Raw genomic sequence first — 18,705 nt, 5'->3', positions numbered from 1 at the left:
ATTTACTTTTTTGCTTCTTTTCTTCCCATTACACCTAATTGTGTCTTCTTTAACCACTGTAAATTATGCTACTCCATTGTTGGTGTTTGCATCATTAGGCTTTGTTGTTTTTACAGCTTCCTATCAGTGCTGCTGGGGGTGGGAGGGAGTGTGGTTTAGGCTGCTAGGTTTTTGGCTCTGTGTTTTTTCTATCTCACTTTTACATCTAGAAGAAAACATTTAACAGAGCTGAAGAGCCCCTGGGACAAACCTACGCTGTTCATCTGTTTGGGCTGATGTGGTGTGTTTCCACTTCAGCTTGCCCATTGTGGGCATTCTCAATCACCTCTCTGGAACTGGCTCTCTTCTTGACTCTTTCCAGAACTACAGGTCCCAAATTTGTTTCCATGGATTACTCCTCAGTTAGGCACCTAGCATGCATAGTGTGCTTTAGTGCATTTGTCCCTCCCATATTTTTCAAAAGATGCCAGTGAAATATTTGTCTAAGACCCTGCTAAAGCAGTTTTGTACATTAGTACAGATGTGTATTATAAACTCACTGGTTCAAGGTACCGTAGGGGTTTGTTTGTTTTGTTTTGTTTTTCAAAAATAGTGTTCCATGAAATTTTTACACTATTAAATGCAGCATTTCTAATCTTTGCAAAATGTATTTTAAAAAATGGAAGTGGAAACTTCTTGCACCACTGTTGATCTGTGTAGGTAAGAAAAGAAATTAATGTCTATATAATAACAACTGTCTTTTTCCTTCCTTTCTTTTGCTGCCTGAAGGCCTGAGCTACAATGTCTCAGTGGGATTTGGGAGTAGGTTCTGCTTAACATATATTTTTAGTGACTGATTTTAGCAGTACGTTAAATATTGTTGCTGCATGTAAATAAATGGAAATGGAAATGTTATCTGAACATTTTTCTATCCAGCAGATTAAGATGTTCAGTCAAATGAGTTAGATGACCACAGGAGAAATAGAGGCTCCTCCACATGACAATTCATTTACGTTAAGGAAAGTAGTAAGAGAGGATGATCTTAAAAGTTCTAAAGGAATTTTACACTGGATTGCAAGTTCTGTTGAGGCCCAAGGTTTGTTGATTTGTTGCTTGCCTTTTAAATCAGAAGTGCACTTTTGTTTCCAAGTGCACTCTAATCCCGAGGTGGTCAGAAAGAGCACTGCAACACCTGGTGGGTCACCAGTTTTCTTTTCAGAGCATGTAAAGCTTCCGCTCTGTAAAACAACAGTGCATAACAAATAGTGTGGGAATACCACAGTGGATTTTGCAGCTGAATGTTGGTTAGGGTGAGGAGCAGAACATGGGGAGTATCTCTTCTACTTAGTCTTAAATCCAGAGCGAAAAAATATTATTTGGTTGTGATTAGAAGTTTTCATCGTTGAAAAAAAATGCAGATAAAAGCTGATGTCCATTCTAGCACTGAATGAAATGCACATCATAAATTTCAGGTTTTTAATCTGAAGTTAATGTTCCTACTTGGACATCATTGTTCATATAACATTTATAACATCCACCATCACCATGATAATAATATCTTCCAAATGGTGTTAATATACTCGATCCTATTGAAGAAAGATTTTGAACGCTTCTGATTTTTTGTTAGGTGACATATTTGTCATCTGCTTTTTGAGAAATGTATGAATGAACTATGGGGAAGCTAAATCAAGAGGAAGCGCATATTTAATTTTTGAAAAGGTGAAACCAGTATCATATTTCATTTTCTGTAGAAGTTATGCCTACCACAGACTTTAGATTCCCCTGCTTGGGAAACGGGCTTTAATTAAATTAATCTCTTATGAGGTTTGTTTTCATTGCTGAAAAGAAAGCAAGCTTGGGCATAGATTTGGCTTTGATTATCTTTTTATGATCCTACTTGCCTTGAGAAGGGAGCAGAGAATGTGATGTTCACAGAAACGTTTAATTCTTTGCTTTGTCTTGGGTACATTGTGGTTCAGATATGCACACATAATATGTTAAATGTATTCAGTAATAGTATATATAAACACCACCTTATTCCTCTCACAATTTGATGTCACTAGACATTCAGATAAGTTATACTGTAATTTTTTTAAATCTATCATTTCCAGAAAATTCCAGGTTTCCACTGGAAAAAATTCTTAGAAAAGAACCATCCATGACTCATCCTTTTTCTGTGTGGGATGATAAGAGAGTTTCAGGGCTGCCTCTTGCTCTGCAGTAATCGGTGCAGAGCAGGGGCAAGAAAGAGTTAACGGGCTCAGCAGCTGCTGTGGCTGCAGCCACTTACAGTGGTGTGGGGTGCGGCAGAGGCTATAAGAGGATACCCAACCCTGGAGAAGAAAATGAAAAATTTACTACTACTGAAAACTTCTGTGTGTTTTGAAATCAGTATACTTTTCACTAAAGTTCTTGAAAAATTCATTAGAGGAACATGAAGGTTATGAAATTGAGTTTACAGAGCAGATAGTTGAAATTCCTTGTGTGTAATCCAACTTCAGATCATGATTCTCAGAATGTAGTGTAGCAGTACCTCTATGTCCCTCCTTCATGAATGGTTATGGGTCACTGTTAATAAATAAATATGCATCAGACTCTTTGAGCCACATCTATTGTTAAGATGTGTGGATACTGAGCTTAGCTTTATTTTCTGTAACCAGATTGGTTTTCAGAGAAAAATGTGAAAGCAAATGTGTTTACTGTGTAAATGCTGGCTGGAAGTCAAGAAATATCTTTTTTGAAGCTTGTCTTGCAATCTTCAGGAACTTCAGCTCAGGCTTTACTTTTTTTATTAAATTTTTAAAAATACTCTGCTTTCTACTTTCCTATTGAAACCTCCCCTCAATATTTTTATTCATCATCTTTTTACTTCCTCTGTTGGATTCTTTTGTATCTTTCTGGATATGTGTCTGCTTTTGACTGGTGTGACTATATGTTGGGTGTTTTCACTAGTTCTTCCCTGTATGATTTATTTCTTCCAGTACAAAATTCCTTCACTGTTACAGGAAAGTACATTCATCTAGGGGCTTTTGCATTTTGAAATAGCCATCGGATTTGGTTTGCCTTTTTTTTGTTTTTAAATAATTTTGCCTTACACTGGGGGGGTTCTCCTCTTTGCTGCTAGTTAATGTTGTTTTTTGTTACTGACTGTGGCAAAGGCAGAATTCTGGTGCATACTTCGGGGATCAAAGCTTGGCAAGATCCCTGTTTCAAAAGCATTAATTGCATTCATATTGCTGCAGTGTATTGCCCAACATAGGGATAACGGTATAAAAACATCATTAATACCTTCAGGATCAAGGTATTTGCAGCCAGTGCGTTCAAAAGTAGTTAGGGATTGGGGTCCTCCCGTTAGACTCCATGGGAACAGCTTCATTTTTATTATTCCACAGTAGGTACCAGAACTTTCTCAGAGCTGGATTTATTCCAAGTATCTCCTGACCTGGTGCTCTTTTGAAAGTCTTTGTCTTGGATGGGTGATTAGATTTAGGATGTTGCATTAAGGTGAAAGGTGCAAACAGATTTAGAGGTGAGAAGTGATTGTTACATAAATGTCCATTCTCATGGAGATAAATAGGGCAGTAGCTTGCTGCCTCCCCAGCCTTTACTTATGGGTTGGCAGTTGTTCTGGAGGCCACACCACCACACTTAGCTGATCTTGCACAGTTCCTACTGTTTCCTCTCTAGGTTTAAGGTAGTGTCAGTTGCTAAAAACATGACCATCCTAAATAGTGTAGGACTTCCTAAAGGATCTGCAGGTGTTGCTGTTTGTATTGCTAGAATATGTAAAGACTAGGCATCTACAGCAGCGTCCTCAGATGAAGAGTTTCTTGCATTATTTTGTCTGCAAAAGAGCTGGAAAATTGCCCTTTTCCATTTGGTTTAAAACAAAAATGCTCAGAAATGTTTTTGTAATTTTCAGATTAAAATCTGTCCTGTTCCCCAGCAACGTGTACTTGTTTGCTCCCTCAGTTCTTAGTTATGCTAAGCTTTTAGTATTTATTAAGGGAGTATTGTAGAATAATATGTAAGCCTGAAGTGTAAAACGACATAATTATGAACCTTCTTGTATCACATGATGCAGAGTAATACAGAGTAAAGAGTCAGTGCTGAACACCTGCTGGTAATAGCATGCAAATGATCCATTATTCTTTATAAAACTTTTGGTATGATCTGATTATTAATATTTGTAATGGAATGCTAATTGCTAATAGCATTTGCTGCATACAGCACCTGGTCTTTCAAAATCTGGCCTTTACTCAGTACTGCAGGTAAAACCATACACCTTTTCTGCATTTGACTTGCATGTTCCAGATCCAGTACAGAGGGTTTTTTCCATGCTCTAAAAAGGATCATTTGAGATGCTTCTCCTGTTCTGTACTTTTCTGTAACATTGCTAAAAAATTGTAGGATATGTTTGGTTATCATTAGTGCACAATGGATGTAATTGGTGGATTATTGGTTCTAACACCGAGATTGTTCCAGGTGGAAAGGATACGATAACATTCAGTGACCCAACCTTGCCCGTGCTGCAGCGCTCCAGGTCACCATTGTCTTTTACTGATAAGCCACAGAAAGCTGAAGTACGAGGTGAGCACCTGGAACGTAAGGAACATGATGAGAGCTGAGCACTCATTTCTTTCCAAATAAAACGTAATAAATTTTCATGCTGGGATAGCAGAAGGCAAATTTTCGATGGTCACAGAGATTGAATAAATCATCCACAAGTAAAGCAGCCAGGTGGTCCCAGTACGAATAGCAAAGACACAATTGAAAAATTACTGTTGAATAGATTGCACAGGACTAGGGATCAGGCCCTACACCTCAAAGAATTTTCCAGCCAGGTAACCTGATACTGTGAGAAGTTATTCATGCCATCTGTGTTACAGTTAACTGATTCCTGCGCTTTTTCCTTCAGTTGAAATGCAGTGTAGGAAGCAGCCTGTGGAACTGGCTTAGCACTTTCCTGCATTATAGGTGATATATAGATGAATGGGTTCCTGATTGTGCCCGGTACATTGAAATACCCAACTCATTTTCCTGGAGAAACTGACTGCTTTTTTATAGTCTTGCATGTGTTTTGTTAAAAATCCTTCTCCAATGGCAAGCTTTAACATTGCTCCAAAATCAAGCTAAACTTACTTGACAGTAGCAGAAGATAGTGTTTTGCTGATAACCTTGATTTTTTTTTTCCCCCTTAGTTTTTCATTATGGATAGGAGATGGATTATTATGCTTGCTTATTGGCATTTGGATAAACTCTTTAATGGGCATAACATTTTGGTATGCCCAGATCTTTCTCAACTAACCATGAAGTATCATAAACAATTTATTTGTTAGTCCTGAAACTAAATAGATTGTGGCTTAATTTTGACTTTATAATCCATGTCATCATCTGATAAAACTTGACAGCCAGACTGATTTTTTTTTTTATGATCTTGATCAGCTGATATTTTTGCTAAAAATAAGAATTGAAACTATAGTGAATAGCTCTCTGGTGAGTAATAATAACTCATAAATATTTATTTTTTGCCTACTTAATTGTTGATTTTTAATTAAATCTGCAGTTACTGAAAGTATTTACTTGGTGGCATTAGGCTCTTTCCTTTAGGTATTTGTCCTAGGTGAGGCTGGTATTACAGTTGTGATTACAGGCTGATCAGACAGGCAGTCTGATCTGCCTGTCACATCTCATCAGACCCTGTTGCTATTGCTTTGTAACACTATCAAACCTTAGCTCTGTGCTGAAGCTTTCCATGCTGTGTTTTCTACTTCAGCTGACTTTTTTTTTAATGACAGCCAAATTACTTTTTTGGTATTAAATACCAATGACCACATGGTTTTGGTGGGCTTTTTTGTCTTCCATTTGTTTGGGGTTTGGGGTTTTTTTTAAACATGCAAGAATTTAGTGTATCTATAATTGAAAGGAATTTGAAATGTGGGGAAAAGGTTTCCACCCTGAGAAAAAAGGCTGCAGTTTTCACCCCATTCTAAATGATTCACTTTCAAATCTCATCTGCTAAAAACAAACCAATGTTTTTGTTGAGTTTCTTTGTGCCACCAGTGCTGGTAAAACTCTGTATGCAGAGTTCCTTCAAGACAATACAAACTTAGAGGGAACAAAACCTGGAAGAGAGGAAGGACTGAGATCAGGACTCTCGAGTGATTGAAGGACTAGAGTACATGGGGATTGACAGAAAGTCTGAGTGAGGGAGAACCTGCATCTTTCTGAGCAGAGGTCAGAGCACAGGAGTGAGGAACAGGCAGTGAAAGCAAGATGTGATAAAAAGATAGAAAGGTGGATGAGAAATGGGCAGAGTGAGTGTAGGGACTGGATAAACAAAGGGATATAGAGCGGGACCTGAGAGATAGGGAGGGGAAGAGAAGAGCAGAAGAAAGCAGCCTTAGAGAGGAAAAGGCAGGTAAGGATTAAACCTGTGGCAGTCACAGGAAGAATCAGCTCCCAGTAGGTCGTCACCTTCTTTCCTCCTCTCCGTCTCTTGAGTGTAACAAGAACCAAGGCCGATCACAGAAATTCTGTCATAAAACTGGAGTAGGTTAGTAACTTACTGTTCTGCCTGCCCAAACAGCTTGGTTTTTTCCTTGCCTGTGTCCCAGTGTAACTAAGAACCTGCAGTGAGAACTCAGACAAAACTTGCTTCTGTGATAATTAAACTGGGCCAACGTTTCTGTGACATAGATGAGCACATATATACTACCAGCCACGCAGGGAAAGCCATAGTTTCAAGCAGTACGTGGAGCAACAGTAACCTGTTCTGCTACTCCAGATGCTTTTTCTGAAGGATATTTGGGGCCTTCAAAGCCTGGAAAGGAAGCAGTGTGTTTTCAGCTGTAGGGCATGTCCCTGTGCTTGGAGTCACACAGCTCTTCTGCATTCAGCATCTATATGGAGTGATGCACTGGTGCCTTTTGTACCACTCTGCATAGAGAATGACTGCTGTTGGGTTTTAAGAGCTTGGGGCATATTGCAATTTTTCATCTATACCGTGTACCTTCAAAATCTGGGGCAGCTTGGCAGCTGTGAAGAACATAGGAATGTGTTTATCTGCCTTCATTTACCAAGCAAGTATGCTCTTGGTTTAAAGTATTACTGAAATAAAAACAAAACTACTTTTATTTTCCTATTATTGAATGATCAGTTAAGTGAAAACAGTTGATAATCAGAATAGCAATGAAATTCTTATGTATCTGTAAGTGTTAGACCTGAAGTCACATTGGTCAGATGCAATCTTTTAAACAGTACCACTGATATTTTGTGCCTCTTTGATCCAAGGAATGTTTTTAGCTTTTGAACAAACATACTATCTTTATCAGAACTTCTTATAATGCATTAAGTGTTGCCCTAGCTAGATCTGCAGATAATCAAGAGGGCTTTTGCAGGCTTTTTTTATCCAATCTATCCGCTTACCCTGGTCTCATCAAAGCCTCCTTTAGTCTGTACTTGTTATCATTGTTTCAGTTAATCTAGATGGTGGATGTCTGTAGGATATACTGTGTATTTCCTGTGTGAAATTCCATAATGACATAGTACAGTCATATAAATTAAACACTATATTTTTCACCAAATCTCACTTTTTCTGATGCCCAGTGTTGTGGGGTAGATTGTACTTGAGTATCATAGCTGCTAATGAACAGCTATTCAGGGTTTTTTTTCTGCTCCATTGTTGAATGCATTGTCCCTGGGAGCTATTTCAAGCATTCCTGAAGAAAACAGTACTATTTTTCTATGAACTTTTCTTTGGTGATTTAGTGCTTAGAAATAATTTATCATCAGCAAATTGCAGCAAGGTGATAGGTTGGTGTTATCCTACTGTAAGAGGGAGGAAACTGAGGCATGCAAAGAATAAGGTGGAGTCCCTGCTAATTTCAAGTGCCAGTTTAAGGTACATACATTTTGGCTCTTATTTGAGCAGTTTGATATACAACATGAGCAGAGCAGTCCTGCACATCAAGCTCCTAGGTTTCCAGCTGACTGCTCAGATAATGAGGATTAGATCCAGTGGGTGATCACCTTTTGAAAGTTAATTTATCCCTGCCTTTCCCACAGACTTAGTTCCAGGTCTTCAGCACTGCATCCCTAGCTTCCTTAATGGTTGTAAGAGTGTCTGTTCCCTTCATGCCAACCCTTGTCTCACTCACTCAGTAGCTCCCAAATTATAAATGAGACAGGTCTGATAGAGACAGTAGGCTGGTCCTCCCTGCAGCTGGGCTGTCCTGTGCCCTGTGTGAGGCAGGATCCCTGTGAGAAAAACAGAGTAATTGCTTACATACTAAAATGTAATGCATCTGCATGACAAGAGTCATTTTAAGCTGTCAATGAAGGCATACTTCTGGCCTTTCCTAATTTTTCTTACTTCACTTTGCAAGCTTATTTTCAATGAGGCCTTTTGTTTTCTAATGGTATGAGGACAAATTCTCCCTCTTTCACAAAGCTGTTTGTTTACACATTGCTGTTTTCTCTATTCTGACATTTTGTTCAGTGTTTGCCTTTTGATATAACGATATATTTAAAATTCTTCCACTGCTGCTTTGTTTTATGCTGTTACGCTAATAAAAATAATCTTTTATGTTAGGAGAAACATTGCAGGACCAATAACAAAACTTCATTATTGGATGAAAGCCTGTGAAAAGTTTCAAATAAATGAAGCTTGTGTTAACCCCTGAAAGTGGTAGTGATGTAGGGATTAATTGAAAGCTGTGCCAAAAATTTCCATAGCTAAGTGCCTTCCTTGGAGTTGATATTCCTTTGAAAAAATTTACCTGACCCTGATGTTCTACATTATGGTATTGACTGACTCTTAGAATTGTTGGTGTTGGGGAAAGACAGGCTCCAAAACAGGGCCATATCCAGCAAGAAACAGTGCTGATTGCTTATCATCTAAGAAATGGGCCTGGGAGGGGATAGGGAAGAACTCTTAAAAATTCCTTACTGAAGTAAACATCTCTGTGGTCTGGCATTGGTGGTGACACTCTTCAGATCATATATATAAAAAATACCTGTAACTGTCTCAAGCATTTCACTGTTCCATTTCTCTTTCAGCAGAACAGAAGGGAGAATGTGATGAAACTTGTGCTGTTGCAAGTGATTCTCTGGCTCCAGAGGGAACAAATTTAAATAACAGAAACAAAAATAAACATTTTTATCCTTCATTGCCCCAGCTACCTTCTGAAGAAGAAGAAATAAACAAGCTTGGAAGTCAGATAATTAAACTGACAGTTGCAGAACTGGAAGGGAAAAGAGCAGGCACTTCTGCAGGGGAGCAGAATGTGGTAGTTGGAGCAGAGCTTAATGGTTCATCAGAGGGAGAGTTCCCACTTTCCAGCCCTGACCCATCCGACCCCACAGATCCCTCAAACTCTGAGAATGAACAAACAGGTGAAACCGAGGCCCTGAAAGACAGTGATGAAACCTCAGAGAGCAACTGTGAAATTCCAAATGAAAGAGGGGATCAAAATAGCAGCTCTGTGGATGTGGTGCATGCTGAAGACCCTGGAAGGCATGGAGTGCTCAGTGTTACAACTGCAGACACAAATAAAAGCTTTGAGGAGCTCTCTGAATCTGAAAACAAGAAACCATCTGATGCTGCTGAAAAATGTGAATATTTGGATAACAGTTTTGCTTGAGGTACGAAATCCAGGCCCTTGAGCATCTCACTGTAATCCTTTTGCAATGTCTGTGCTGTTGCAAATATGATCAGTGAAACAGTGTGCCCTAGGGTTGGTTATTTTACACTGAACTGTTAATATTTTTTTTAAAAGATCTCTTTCTGTTAGTTTTGGTTGTAGTGTACCAAAACTGTAAATTACCTAAGGGAGAGAATTAGTGATGAGGTTTAGTCATGTTGGATTTTTGTAATGATTTGAAGTTTCTACATGGATTGATGTAATTTACATTAGTGTAGCAAAGAGGCCAATGATAGTGATTTATCATGTTATCACTAGGCTCCTGTAACATGTATGGTCCTAGTGCTGGACTGTGTTTTATGGTTAGAAGTGTCTCTCAAGGGTGATAAATTGAGTTCTCTTTACGTATAGTGACTGTAAAAGTACATCCTTGAAATAAGATCACTGTTCCTCTGCAGGAAGTTTCTGAAAGCTATCCCTGCATGTATATAGTTCTCTAATTACAAACCTTTATACCTTTATGTTTTGTCAACTGTACAAAATTTTTCCTTCCCTCTCCCAGCTCATCTCATGAAAATGAAGGGAGTTATTTCACCAGATACTGAGAACCCAATTTAATGAAGCTCTGAAGGAAATATCATCAGAGAAGCCAGAAGTCTTACTGAGTGAAACAGCATTGCTGTTCCAAAGCAAGGAAAACAGCAAGAGGAGAACCAGTGATGCCCTGTCCACCTACTTGGCTCTCTCAGTTACTGGAATTGCATTCCTCAACTTACAGGAGCTGGAACAGCCCTCAAGCTGAGTTAACAGGTGGTAGATTTCAGCCAACTCCATCTGTGTTCTCCTTTCTAAAGGAATCTGTGTCTTTTTTTTATTTTCCTATGATTTGGAATTAAGGATAACTCTTCCTTTCCTCCTCATTTCACAAGTCTATGGTATGGTAGAAGGATTATTTGCATTGTTGCCACTTTCTTAAACTTCTTCTTTTGAAGATGTTTAGTCATAGGAAAACATTCCTATAATAACTGGGGAAAAGGGAGGCTGCTGTGTCATTCTCTAGCTCAGTCCTGATGCTGGAGCTGTGCCACTGTGCTCCTAGGAAGGCAGCAATGAGGGAATACTTAACGTTGAAGTTAGCAGCTGTTGGAGAAGGGGAGGTAGGTCCTTCCTCTCCTGTTTGTAGCACAAAGAATACTCTCAGCAGCTGTGGAGCTTCTACGGGCCAGCAGCCGTCAAGGCAATTTTTCTGCTGGCTTGGGACCTAATTGTCTGTAAATGTTCATTTCTCATTCCTAGAACTTGAAACCAATCAGAGAGAATTAAACCAAATTTAATAAAATACTACTAATAAAAAGGAAAATCCCTCCCAGATTGAGTACTTCTTTGACAAATAACTGCCAGCTGCAAATTTTTACAGCCCACTTGCCAGCTACTGAATAAGGAGAGTTTATATTAGCAGTACTGACAAACTCTTCTGTATGTGGAAGATGAGCTAGCAGGTGTTGCCATAATCAAGGTGTCAGAGTCCATGAACAGTTTGTATTCAGCAGAAGAAAGGCTGTATGTAAATTATTACATATAAATATAAGGGGTGATAGTGGGAAGGTGAAAAATGTGGCTTGTCTCTGTTCTCATGTGTTTTCCCTAGCAGGTGCATTTGTGTAACGCTTTCAGTGTCTGTCTGCAAGTTATAAAGCCATACTCCCAGTGCTCCTCAAATATATTTACATTCTCCTTAAAAGTTATGGGACATTGCAGAATTCCACTGATGTTAAGCAGCACCACTTAGGAACAAAAGCTTCCTGTATATTTAGGTGTATTAAGGACATGAAGCAGTAAAAAGTTTTTATTTCATTATCCTCATCACCATTTAAGTTCCTTATTACCTGAAAAAAACCAAGAGGAGTTAAGTATTTGAAAGACTGTTGGGCTGTTCCCAGTAATTATAACTGACTGCATTATTGACTCATTTGTGTGACAGTCAGAAGAGAAATAGCTGAAGAAACTGAAATCTCCAAGACAATGTGGCAGGATTTTTTCCTTTAGTGCCTGAATGTCATGTTACGTAGCATTTTATTCAAGATGTGTTCTTTTCCATCTTTCACAGAGCTAAATATCAATACTCAATATCAATGCTAAGTATCAATCAGTCAGAACTGAGGCAAGCAAATAAGGCCAAGATTTCACGTAATTGAGCTCAGAAGTCTTTTACTCATTCCCTGTCCTGTGTCTTTCCTGACCCAGAGATTGTGAATGAGCATTTTGGTCCTGGTCCCTTAACGACCAGTTAATGCTATTAGTTAGTGAAGAATTTGGTGTAAAAATTTGAGCAGGTAGAAGCAGTGCTAGACCAACAGCTTTTTAATGCCTCATTTGTTGACTCTTTTCACTATGTCTTTTCTGTGAGAGCATGGTCATGTACCATCCCAACAATTAGGACATCCTGGTAATTGTCCTCATACCATTCTCTCTCTCAGATGCCATTTTTATCTTTGCAATCACTGAATTCCAGTAAGATACCTAGATCTCTGAAAACCTCATTTTCAGCGCGATGTCACTGCTGCAATACTGCCCCTCTCCTTCCTGCCCTAGCAAGTGTGTATCTTAGCTATGGTTTTAGCCTCCTCCCAGGAACACAAGACTTCAAAGCCAGGACACTTGTAAAAGTGCGATGTTGTTGCTGCTCTAGGTAATTAAATATTCTTGTCAGTAACTTCCTCGGATATTGCTTTAATTGATATCGTTGTGCTATTAGAATAATGGGGTTTTTTCCCCAGTAAATTTAATTAGTGTTTTGTTGTGGAATGAACATACCTTAGGTTTGGGGGGAGTGGTTTTGTTTGTTTTGCTTCGGGGTTTTTTTTAGACCTGTGTTCCCTTCTTCTAGTTCTTTAAAAATGAAGAAATCACAACCACATATATAAGCCTTTTTGGTGTTGGGCTTTGGGAAGCAAAGTGGGAAGGGACTGTTGTGGCAGGGATATGGGGAAGGTACATTTCACAAACTGATTTTAAGGAGATTGTCTCACCTAAAAGTGAATTCATGCATTATCTGTGGGAAGGATTTCATTTGAAAGTATCATGTTGTGGTATTGGAAAAACAATGTTCACTGAATTTGTAAAATAAGTGTGTGAAAATGACAGATTAAGAAGCATTCTTTTAGAATGCTGCTTCTTTTGTAAATGAGACTATTTTTAAGCATATGGGAATTTGTATAATAAAGACTGGAATTTCTTTAATCCCTATGAGCTCAGGAATGTATTTCAAAATCTTAACTGCGATTAAGCTGAAAGTCTGCTACATTTCTAAAAGATAGCATTTTGTTTACCAGCTTCTGTTTTGCAGTTTGCTTTCTAAATTATGCAATTTAATTTATTTGCAAACCTCTTTTTTGTTGCTGCCTGGATTAACAGCACAATGTGGTTAAACTGTATTAATACATTTTGTCATCTTTAATAAAAACATTTCCCGATATGCTTGTTCTACCTGCTTGGTTCCTTTTCTTTTCTCAGTATCAGATGATTCATAGCCATGGGATGGTGTTTTAATATTCTTACTGAGTTGTGTTACATTAAAAAAATAAAGCCTTATTGAGTGAGAGTTTTAAGTCTGAAAATTATGCAACAAATCTTTTCACTGTCACTTCTCCCAACCTAAACTGACTGATTTACTTCCTATGTTTTTGTATGAAGTAAAACACTTGGTATTTTTTGGCTTTGAAAATAATATTTCTCTCTGATCTGCTAACTTTGTCCTTGTCTAAGCAGCATTAAAACTTTTGTATACAACTTGGTTACAAACAGGCACAAACTAGAGGCTTATACAACTGGAAAAACAAAATAGATCTAAAGTTCAACACAGAAGTGTCTGTACTTTCCCTCATTTCTAGGGGAAGTCCATTACCAAGGTCTTGCAACACAACACCCAACACTGTTAAAAGCATAAAGACCTTTTTTCTTTTCAGGTTTGCAGGAGGCAAATACTTAGTTACTTTTTTTCCTTTAGAATCCCTTAAGAGCCCCTTACAGCACAGACTCTTTAGTGACCATGTCCATCAGCACTCTTACTTACATGCATTCAACTCCCAAACTGCATAAAATAGAATCTTTTGTCTTCAAGAAAACACATCACAATGTTGAGTTGATGCTGTTTTTATTGATAGGCTTACAAAAAGGACGCTCTACAAAGTGATATGCATTTCATAGAGGAGCAAGTAGATGGAAACAGGAATCCTTTAGCCATATATCTTAGTGATCAGCAGTGCAGCCTGAGTTACCTTGTGCTGCCCAGGCTGTAGCAGACTTTTGGTCTTCGCTTAAGCCAGGTTCTGTGTACGTTTGGCGAGCCCTCTCTTCTTCTTGTCTGTAACCTCAGGCAGTTTCTCTTCCCACAAGTTCTTGTTGCATATCCCAATCACACAGCAAGCCAGACGTTTCCCAGCATTTCCATTTTCCAAACTGGCCTTATTATTGCCCTTGCCCATGTCGTCTTCCTGCTCGTGGATCACAACAGATCTGCCCATGATGGAATATGGGCCAAAGATCGTGGCAAAGAGATTTGTTTTGTATTTTCTGATTTTGCCTTCCTTAGGAAGAAAGTTGCCAAAATCCCCTGGGTGACGGGGGTGATTCACTCTGAAAGGGTTATAGTGTCCTCCTGTAGAATCACAGCCATTGCTGAGGTCTCCAAGCTCGTGGATGTGTATAGCTCTGCTAGATTGATTGTTATCCAGTGGAAACCCATCCAAGTAAAAAATAGCTTCCAATCTTCCATATGAGTAATACTGCCTGAATAAGACTTGTCCAGTCACCTGTGGCTTGTCGGCATCTATTTTGGAGCTGGGCTTCATTTCACAAGTGGCGTAAACCATCCCATCAGTCTCGTTACCACGTGTTACCGGATAGAGCAAACTCTGCCAGAGGTCATTCACTTGTTTCTGTATCTCATGCAATGACTCTTGGCGTGGATCAGTTTCCTTGTCTGTCAGGACACCAGAAGCAGACAGGGCGAGCCCAGTGACCAGAGAAAGAATCAGAAGCATCTTGGCAATTTAGAGCCTGCAAAAGGTACAGGAAAGTACAAAGAATTCAGGATGTTTTGCAGCAGTATGGCTGGAGAGAAAGACATGCAGCCAGTGGGGAGCTGAGTGAAACAGCTGGAACATGGTCCCGGGGGACCGCTGCTCGCCAGATCTGTCTAATGTGATGAACTGAAACTAAATCAGAATGCATGTGTGTTTAAACACATATAACTTACACCAATGACTAAAACAAATAGTAGTGATTTTTTAGTTTACGTTAGATCTTGATCTTAAAAACTGCCTCTGTTTCCCTGCAGGAAGCAAGCAAGCCAAAATGTTCTTAAATCTGTCTCTGAGTTTGTACTGAGACTTTTCTCCTCTGACAAATTCCAGCAAGACAGCTTGCCAGGAGTTTTTTCTTGGTCCATCTACTTAACCACTAGTTAGGCATTATAAACAAAAAGTAAAAATCCAATGAGTTGATTACCTTGCAGAACCCCTCTGTAGTAGCTCTTCGCCTCTGCTCCCCTAAACCGAGGTGTGATCAGACAGCCAGAGCTGCTTGAAGGTGATGCTTATAGGAACTGCGTGTTTGTGTAGAAATTAGGTAACGCTGGCTCAGGGGAGGCGTCACCGGGAGAACCGTGGGAGGGGATGGAGGCGGGAAAGGAGGGAGGAAGGGAGGGGGAAAAGTTGTAGGCATTTTTGTTTTGGGCAGAGTGAACAGTTTATCCTTTCTTGGTGAGTTTGTTAGTCTGGCTCTCAGTCCTCACCGACATTTCAAAAAAACAGAAGGAAAAAGGAAGGCCATGAAGTTTTGAAATTAATCTGCCTTTTGGTGATTTCATGCACTTATCTAAAACAAGTGAACTTTGGCAGGCAGGGAGGGGAGAGGAAGGAGCTTTATTAAGGCACAGTTGGGCAGTTTCCTCACTTGTGTGCTGGTTGTCGTGGAGCTGGTTTACATTTTTAGTTCTTCGTTAGTTGAAAGTGGTGCTTGAACAACAATAGACTGTTCTACATGGATGATCAAAAAAATTTCCGTGTTTTTAAAACCCGAGTTTAAACTGTAGATGTTGAGGTACATGCCAGTGATGCCTCTCTGTGAAGTTTTAGGGCTAGTTAGTGTCTGCTGCTTTACTTGCCAAGTTAGCTTCTTCCCTGAGGCCTTTTTTCTTCTTTTCTTTTGGAAACGGCAGTGATTTCTTTCCTCAGAGAGAGGTGAGCAGTACTGAGGCAGTGCAACATCAGACTGAGGTGCAGAGGAATTGCTCAGAAACTGTCTGGAGCGCGGAGAGTTCATGGGTGTTTCATCATCACATGAACTGAGAAATGCTCTCCTCTCGAGGACATCGCCCTACCTACAGCACTTCCCACTGTTGTAGCTGAAATGTGGATTCTGCTGTCACAAGAGCGATTTAACAAGGTGAGGTTTCTGTAGAGAGAAAAGAGTAGTTCTTATTACTCTGGAACAATTCTCAATGCAAGAAATTTGCAAAGAAAATCCTTTTTCCCAGTTCACATCTCCTGCCAGCTGGGTAAGGAATGGGGCTGTCAGCTTCTGGATTGGTAAAATTGTATGTGATAATCTTACTGGTATCATATACTACATCAGATCCAAGATACTCAGTTGTCTGAGAGCCAATTTTTTTTCTTTCTGTCTGATAGAGTAGAGCTAAAGCAATGTCAACTACCTGGATCATTAGCCAGGGACTAGAAATACAGAGTTAACTTTGTCTTGGAATATTGGGATATTTGATGTGTTACTTCATCTCTGGGCATCAGTTCCTAGTCTGTGAAATAGGACAACTGGTATTTCTTTTCTTCAAAGTATTTATGGGCTGTTCAGATTACTGTGCTCCTGGGCACCATGCAGGGGTCACTGGAAGTGGAACTCTCAGGCCGAGCACCAGGATTGCCCATTACCCCAAGCCTAATGCTGCCTCCTTTGCAGCTTTTCCCAAGTTCAAACTCTGGCAGTATCTGAGCTGGGGAAATCCATACTTGCAGCATGGTAATATTGTGAAATTACTTCGTTTTAAAGAATTTGAAAGTTTTGTAATCAGATTTTATAAACAGATTCAAAAATGTTCAGCCACATGCAAAGGGGGATGGTTTAAGTCTGTAAAGTGCAGGAAGCAAGCATCCAGTCAAAGTACTATTAGAAAAGGCATCTCTTAGCATCATAAACCAATTTTTAAGGGGACACAACACATGGAAGGAAGAAAGGAGCATTGTTCATTGTTTACTCTTTGAGTCACAAAGTAGTGAACTGCAATTGAGTTTAACACTTCTACAAGGAAATTTCCAAGCCAGCAGTCAGCAATCCAAGAGAATTGTAAAGCTTTAGTTGAAATATAATGCATTTTGAAGTAAGAATTAGGGTCAAAATTTTAGCTGGCTAAAATACAGTAATGTTGCTGACTTCAGTGGCATTTGTGCTGTTTTACATCAGCTGGGATTCTGTCCCAGGAAAAACCCACTTGCTGCAAAGCTCTTTTTTGATGTACTGCACACACCGACTGAAACAGAAATGCAGAAGGTGTAAAGGAGATGATCAAAGGGACAGAAAGGACTGCAGCAAAGCTAAATGATGCATTTGTAGTGCTCTGCACTTCAGAGAAAGAAAAGGAAATAGTATCTGTGAGGTGCTGTCAGAAAGATGTATTTTAAAAGGGAGAAGGACTGATAACTACAAAAAATGCAATTGCCAGAGTGATTTGGCATTCAGTCTGGGTCTGAAAGATGGTGGCTAAGTACTAACCAGATGCATCAATAAAGTCTGTTGTTACCTACTCCCCATGTTTTAATTTTCTTGTTACAAAGAGGAGCAAATAATGGGCTTAGCAGCCTTTAAAGCAGACAGCAGTTACTGGGAAGAAAGGCCACAGTAACCTGACCATGCACTTGTGTTACAATCACTGCTTAAAAAATAGACCTCTGCTTTTGTTCCAGTTCTACAGGATCTTTTGTATCCTGAGTTTCAAACAATGTCCTGGGCTATAAACAAAGTTTCCTGGGCTATACAAGACAGAGTCATCAAAACAACTTCTGCAAGGCTCTCTAGACCACTTAGGAAAAAATTGGCTTTACTCATGGGCTTTACAGTGGACTTTATACCAGACTGCTCACAAGCTCTCCATCCATGCTATGACCTTCAGGGTTGGTTGGTTGGTTTGTTTTGCAGTGACATCATCCTACTGCATTATGCTGCTGTTTGACTTCACATCATCTGATTTGTCCAGCACAGAGTTAAACATGATGAAGAAAACACTGTGTAGGAAAGCATCCTTTTATAGCAAGCTGTAGCCTTTTTCATGTCTCCTGAACTTGGATCTGCTCCCAGGGGATTTTTGATAGAATGAGTTTCCATAAAAACAACACCCAGAGAAGGAAGCTTTTATGTCTTCAGGAGTGGGTGATGGAGGTGACTGCTTTTCTCCACATATGGCTGAGGCTGGAGCAGCTGAAAGAAAGGGGACATTTGTTGCCTGAGGGAAACAGAATCAAGACCTTTGGGCACTTGATCTGCTTCTTCAGGTCATTTCTGGGAGCCAGTTATGCTGGTGGGTCCTCAGGCAGCAGCAGGAGCATCCAGCATTTGTTGGTGTGTGAGTTAGAGACTGCAGGGCACCAAAACTTCCATGCACTGAGTTTGGCGTGGTATCATATGTGCTCTGTGCACCAGCCCTGTGTGATGGCTGGCATGTCCTGGTACCTGCCTGAGGGTCTGCAGGCAAAGCCTGCAGGGGTGGGGTTTGTCTGTAGTGCTATGAGCAGTGCTGCCAAGCTGGGCAGGATTTAGGGAGCAGCAGTGCTGTCAGGGTGGCCATGAAGGTGCAGTGGCTTTGGATATTTACTGCCCATTGTGTTGTCCAACACAGCCTGTTAATGTTGTGGATCTCCAGTGCTTACAAAGGGCTCCATCCTGGACTGAGCAGTTTTAGAAGTTTAGCCTGCATGGTGAACACAGGGCTGGCACTGGACCATGAGCAGCACCACATCCTGCAAAAATCATGGTGGAGGAACTTATTTGCCATTGCTATATGGAGAAAAAAAAA

At 39.8% G+C, this 18,705-nt stretch overlaps 2 protein-coding genes across 5 annotated transcripts in view; one reads left to right on the top strand and one right to left on the bottom strand.

Annotated features, from left to right (window-relative positions):
* The window catches only part of CCDC149 (coiled-coil domain containing 149), a 50,738-nt gene extending 37,640 nt beyond the window's left edge, over window positions 1–13,098 (top strand). For 2 of the 4 annotated variants that reach the window (XM_027642868.1, XM_027642871.1), the window contains exons 11-14: window positions 769–801; window positions 4,465–4,569; window positions 9,040–9,624; window positions 10,186–13,098. In XM_027642868.1, coding sequence (XP_027498669.1) covers window positions 769–801; window positions 4,465–4,569; window positions 9,040–9,623 — 722 coding nt within the window. In that variant the 3' untranslated portion in view covers window position 9,624; window positions 10,186–13,098. The remainder of the gene's footprint in view (window positions 1–768; window positions 802–4,464; window positions 4,570–9,039; window positions 9,625–10,185) is intronic. The other 2 variants (XM_027642869.1, XM_027642870.1) reach the window with 2 other exon arrangements.
* A 661-nt stretch (window positions 13,099–13,759) lies between these two features.
* On the bottom strand, window positions 13,760–15,281 carry SOD3 (superoxide dismutase 3). Its single transcript, XM_027643031.1, has 2 exons — window positions 15,132–15,281; window positions 13,760–14,681 (listed from the first exon to the last, which is right to left on the bottom strand). Exon 2 carries the CDS (start codon window positions 14,663–14,665, stop codon window positions 13,940–13,942), a length of 726 nt encoding a protein of 241 aa, XP_027498832.1. The 5' UTR covers window positions 14,666–14,681; window positions 15,132–15,281; the 3' UTR covers window positions 13,760–13,939.
* Between the last annotated feature and the right edge of the window lie 3,424 nt (window positions 15,282–18,705).

This window comes from Corapipo altera, unplaced genomic scaffold (genome assembly GCF_003945725.1).
Source record: "Corapipo altera isolate COAL_440 unplaced genomic scaffold, ASM394572v1 22, whole genome shotgun sequence".
Classification (NCBI taxonomy): domain Eukaryota; kingdom Metazoa; phylum Chordata; class Aves; order Passeriformes; family Pipridae; genus Corapipo; species Corapipo altera.
The sequence above is the reverse complement of the archived record's forward strand: the minus strand, read 5'-3'. Positions and strand labels throughout refer to the sequence as shown.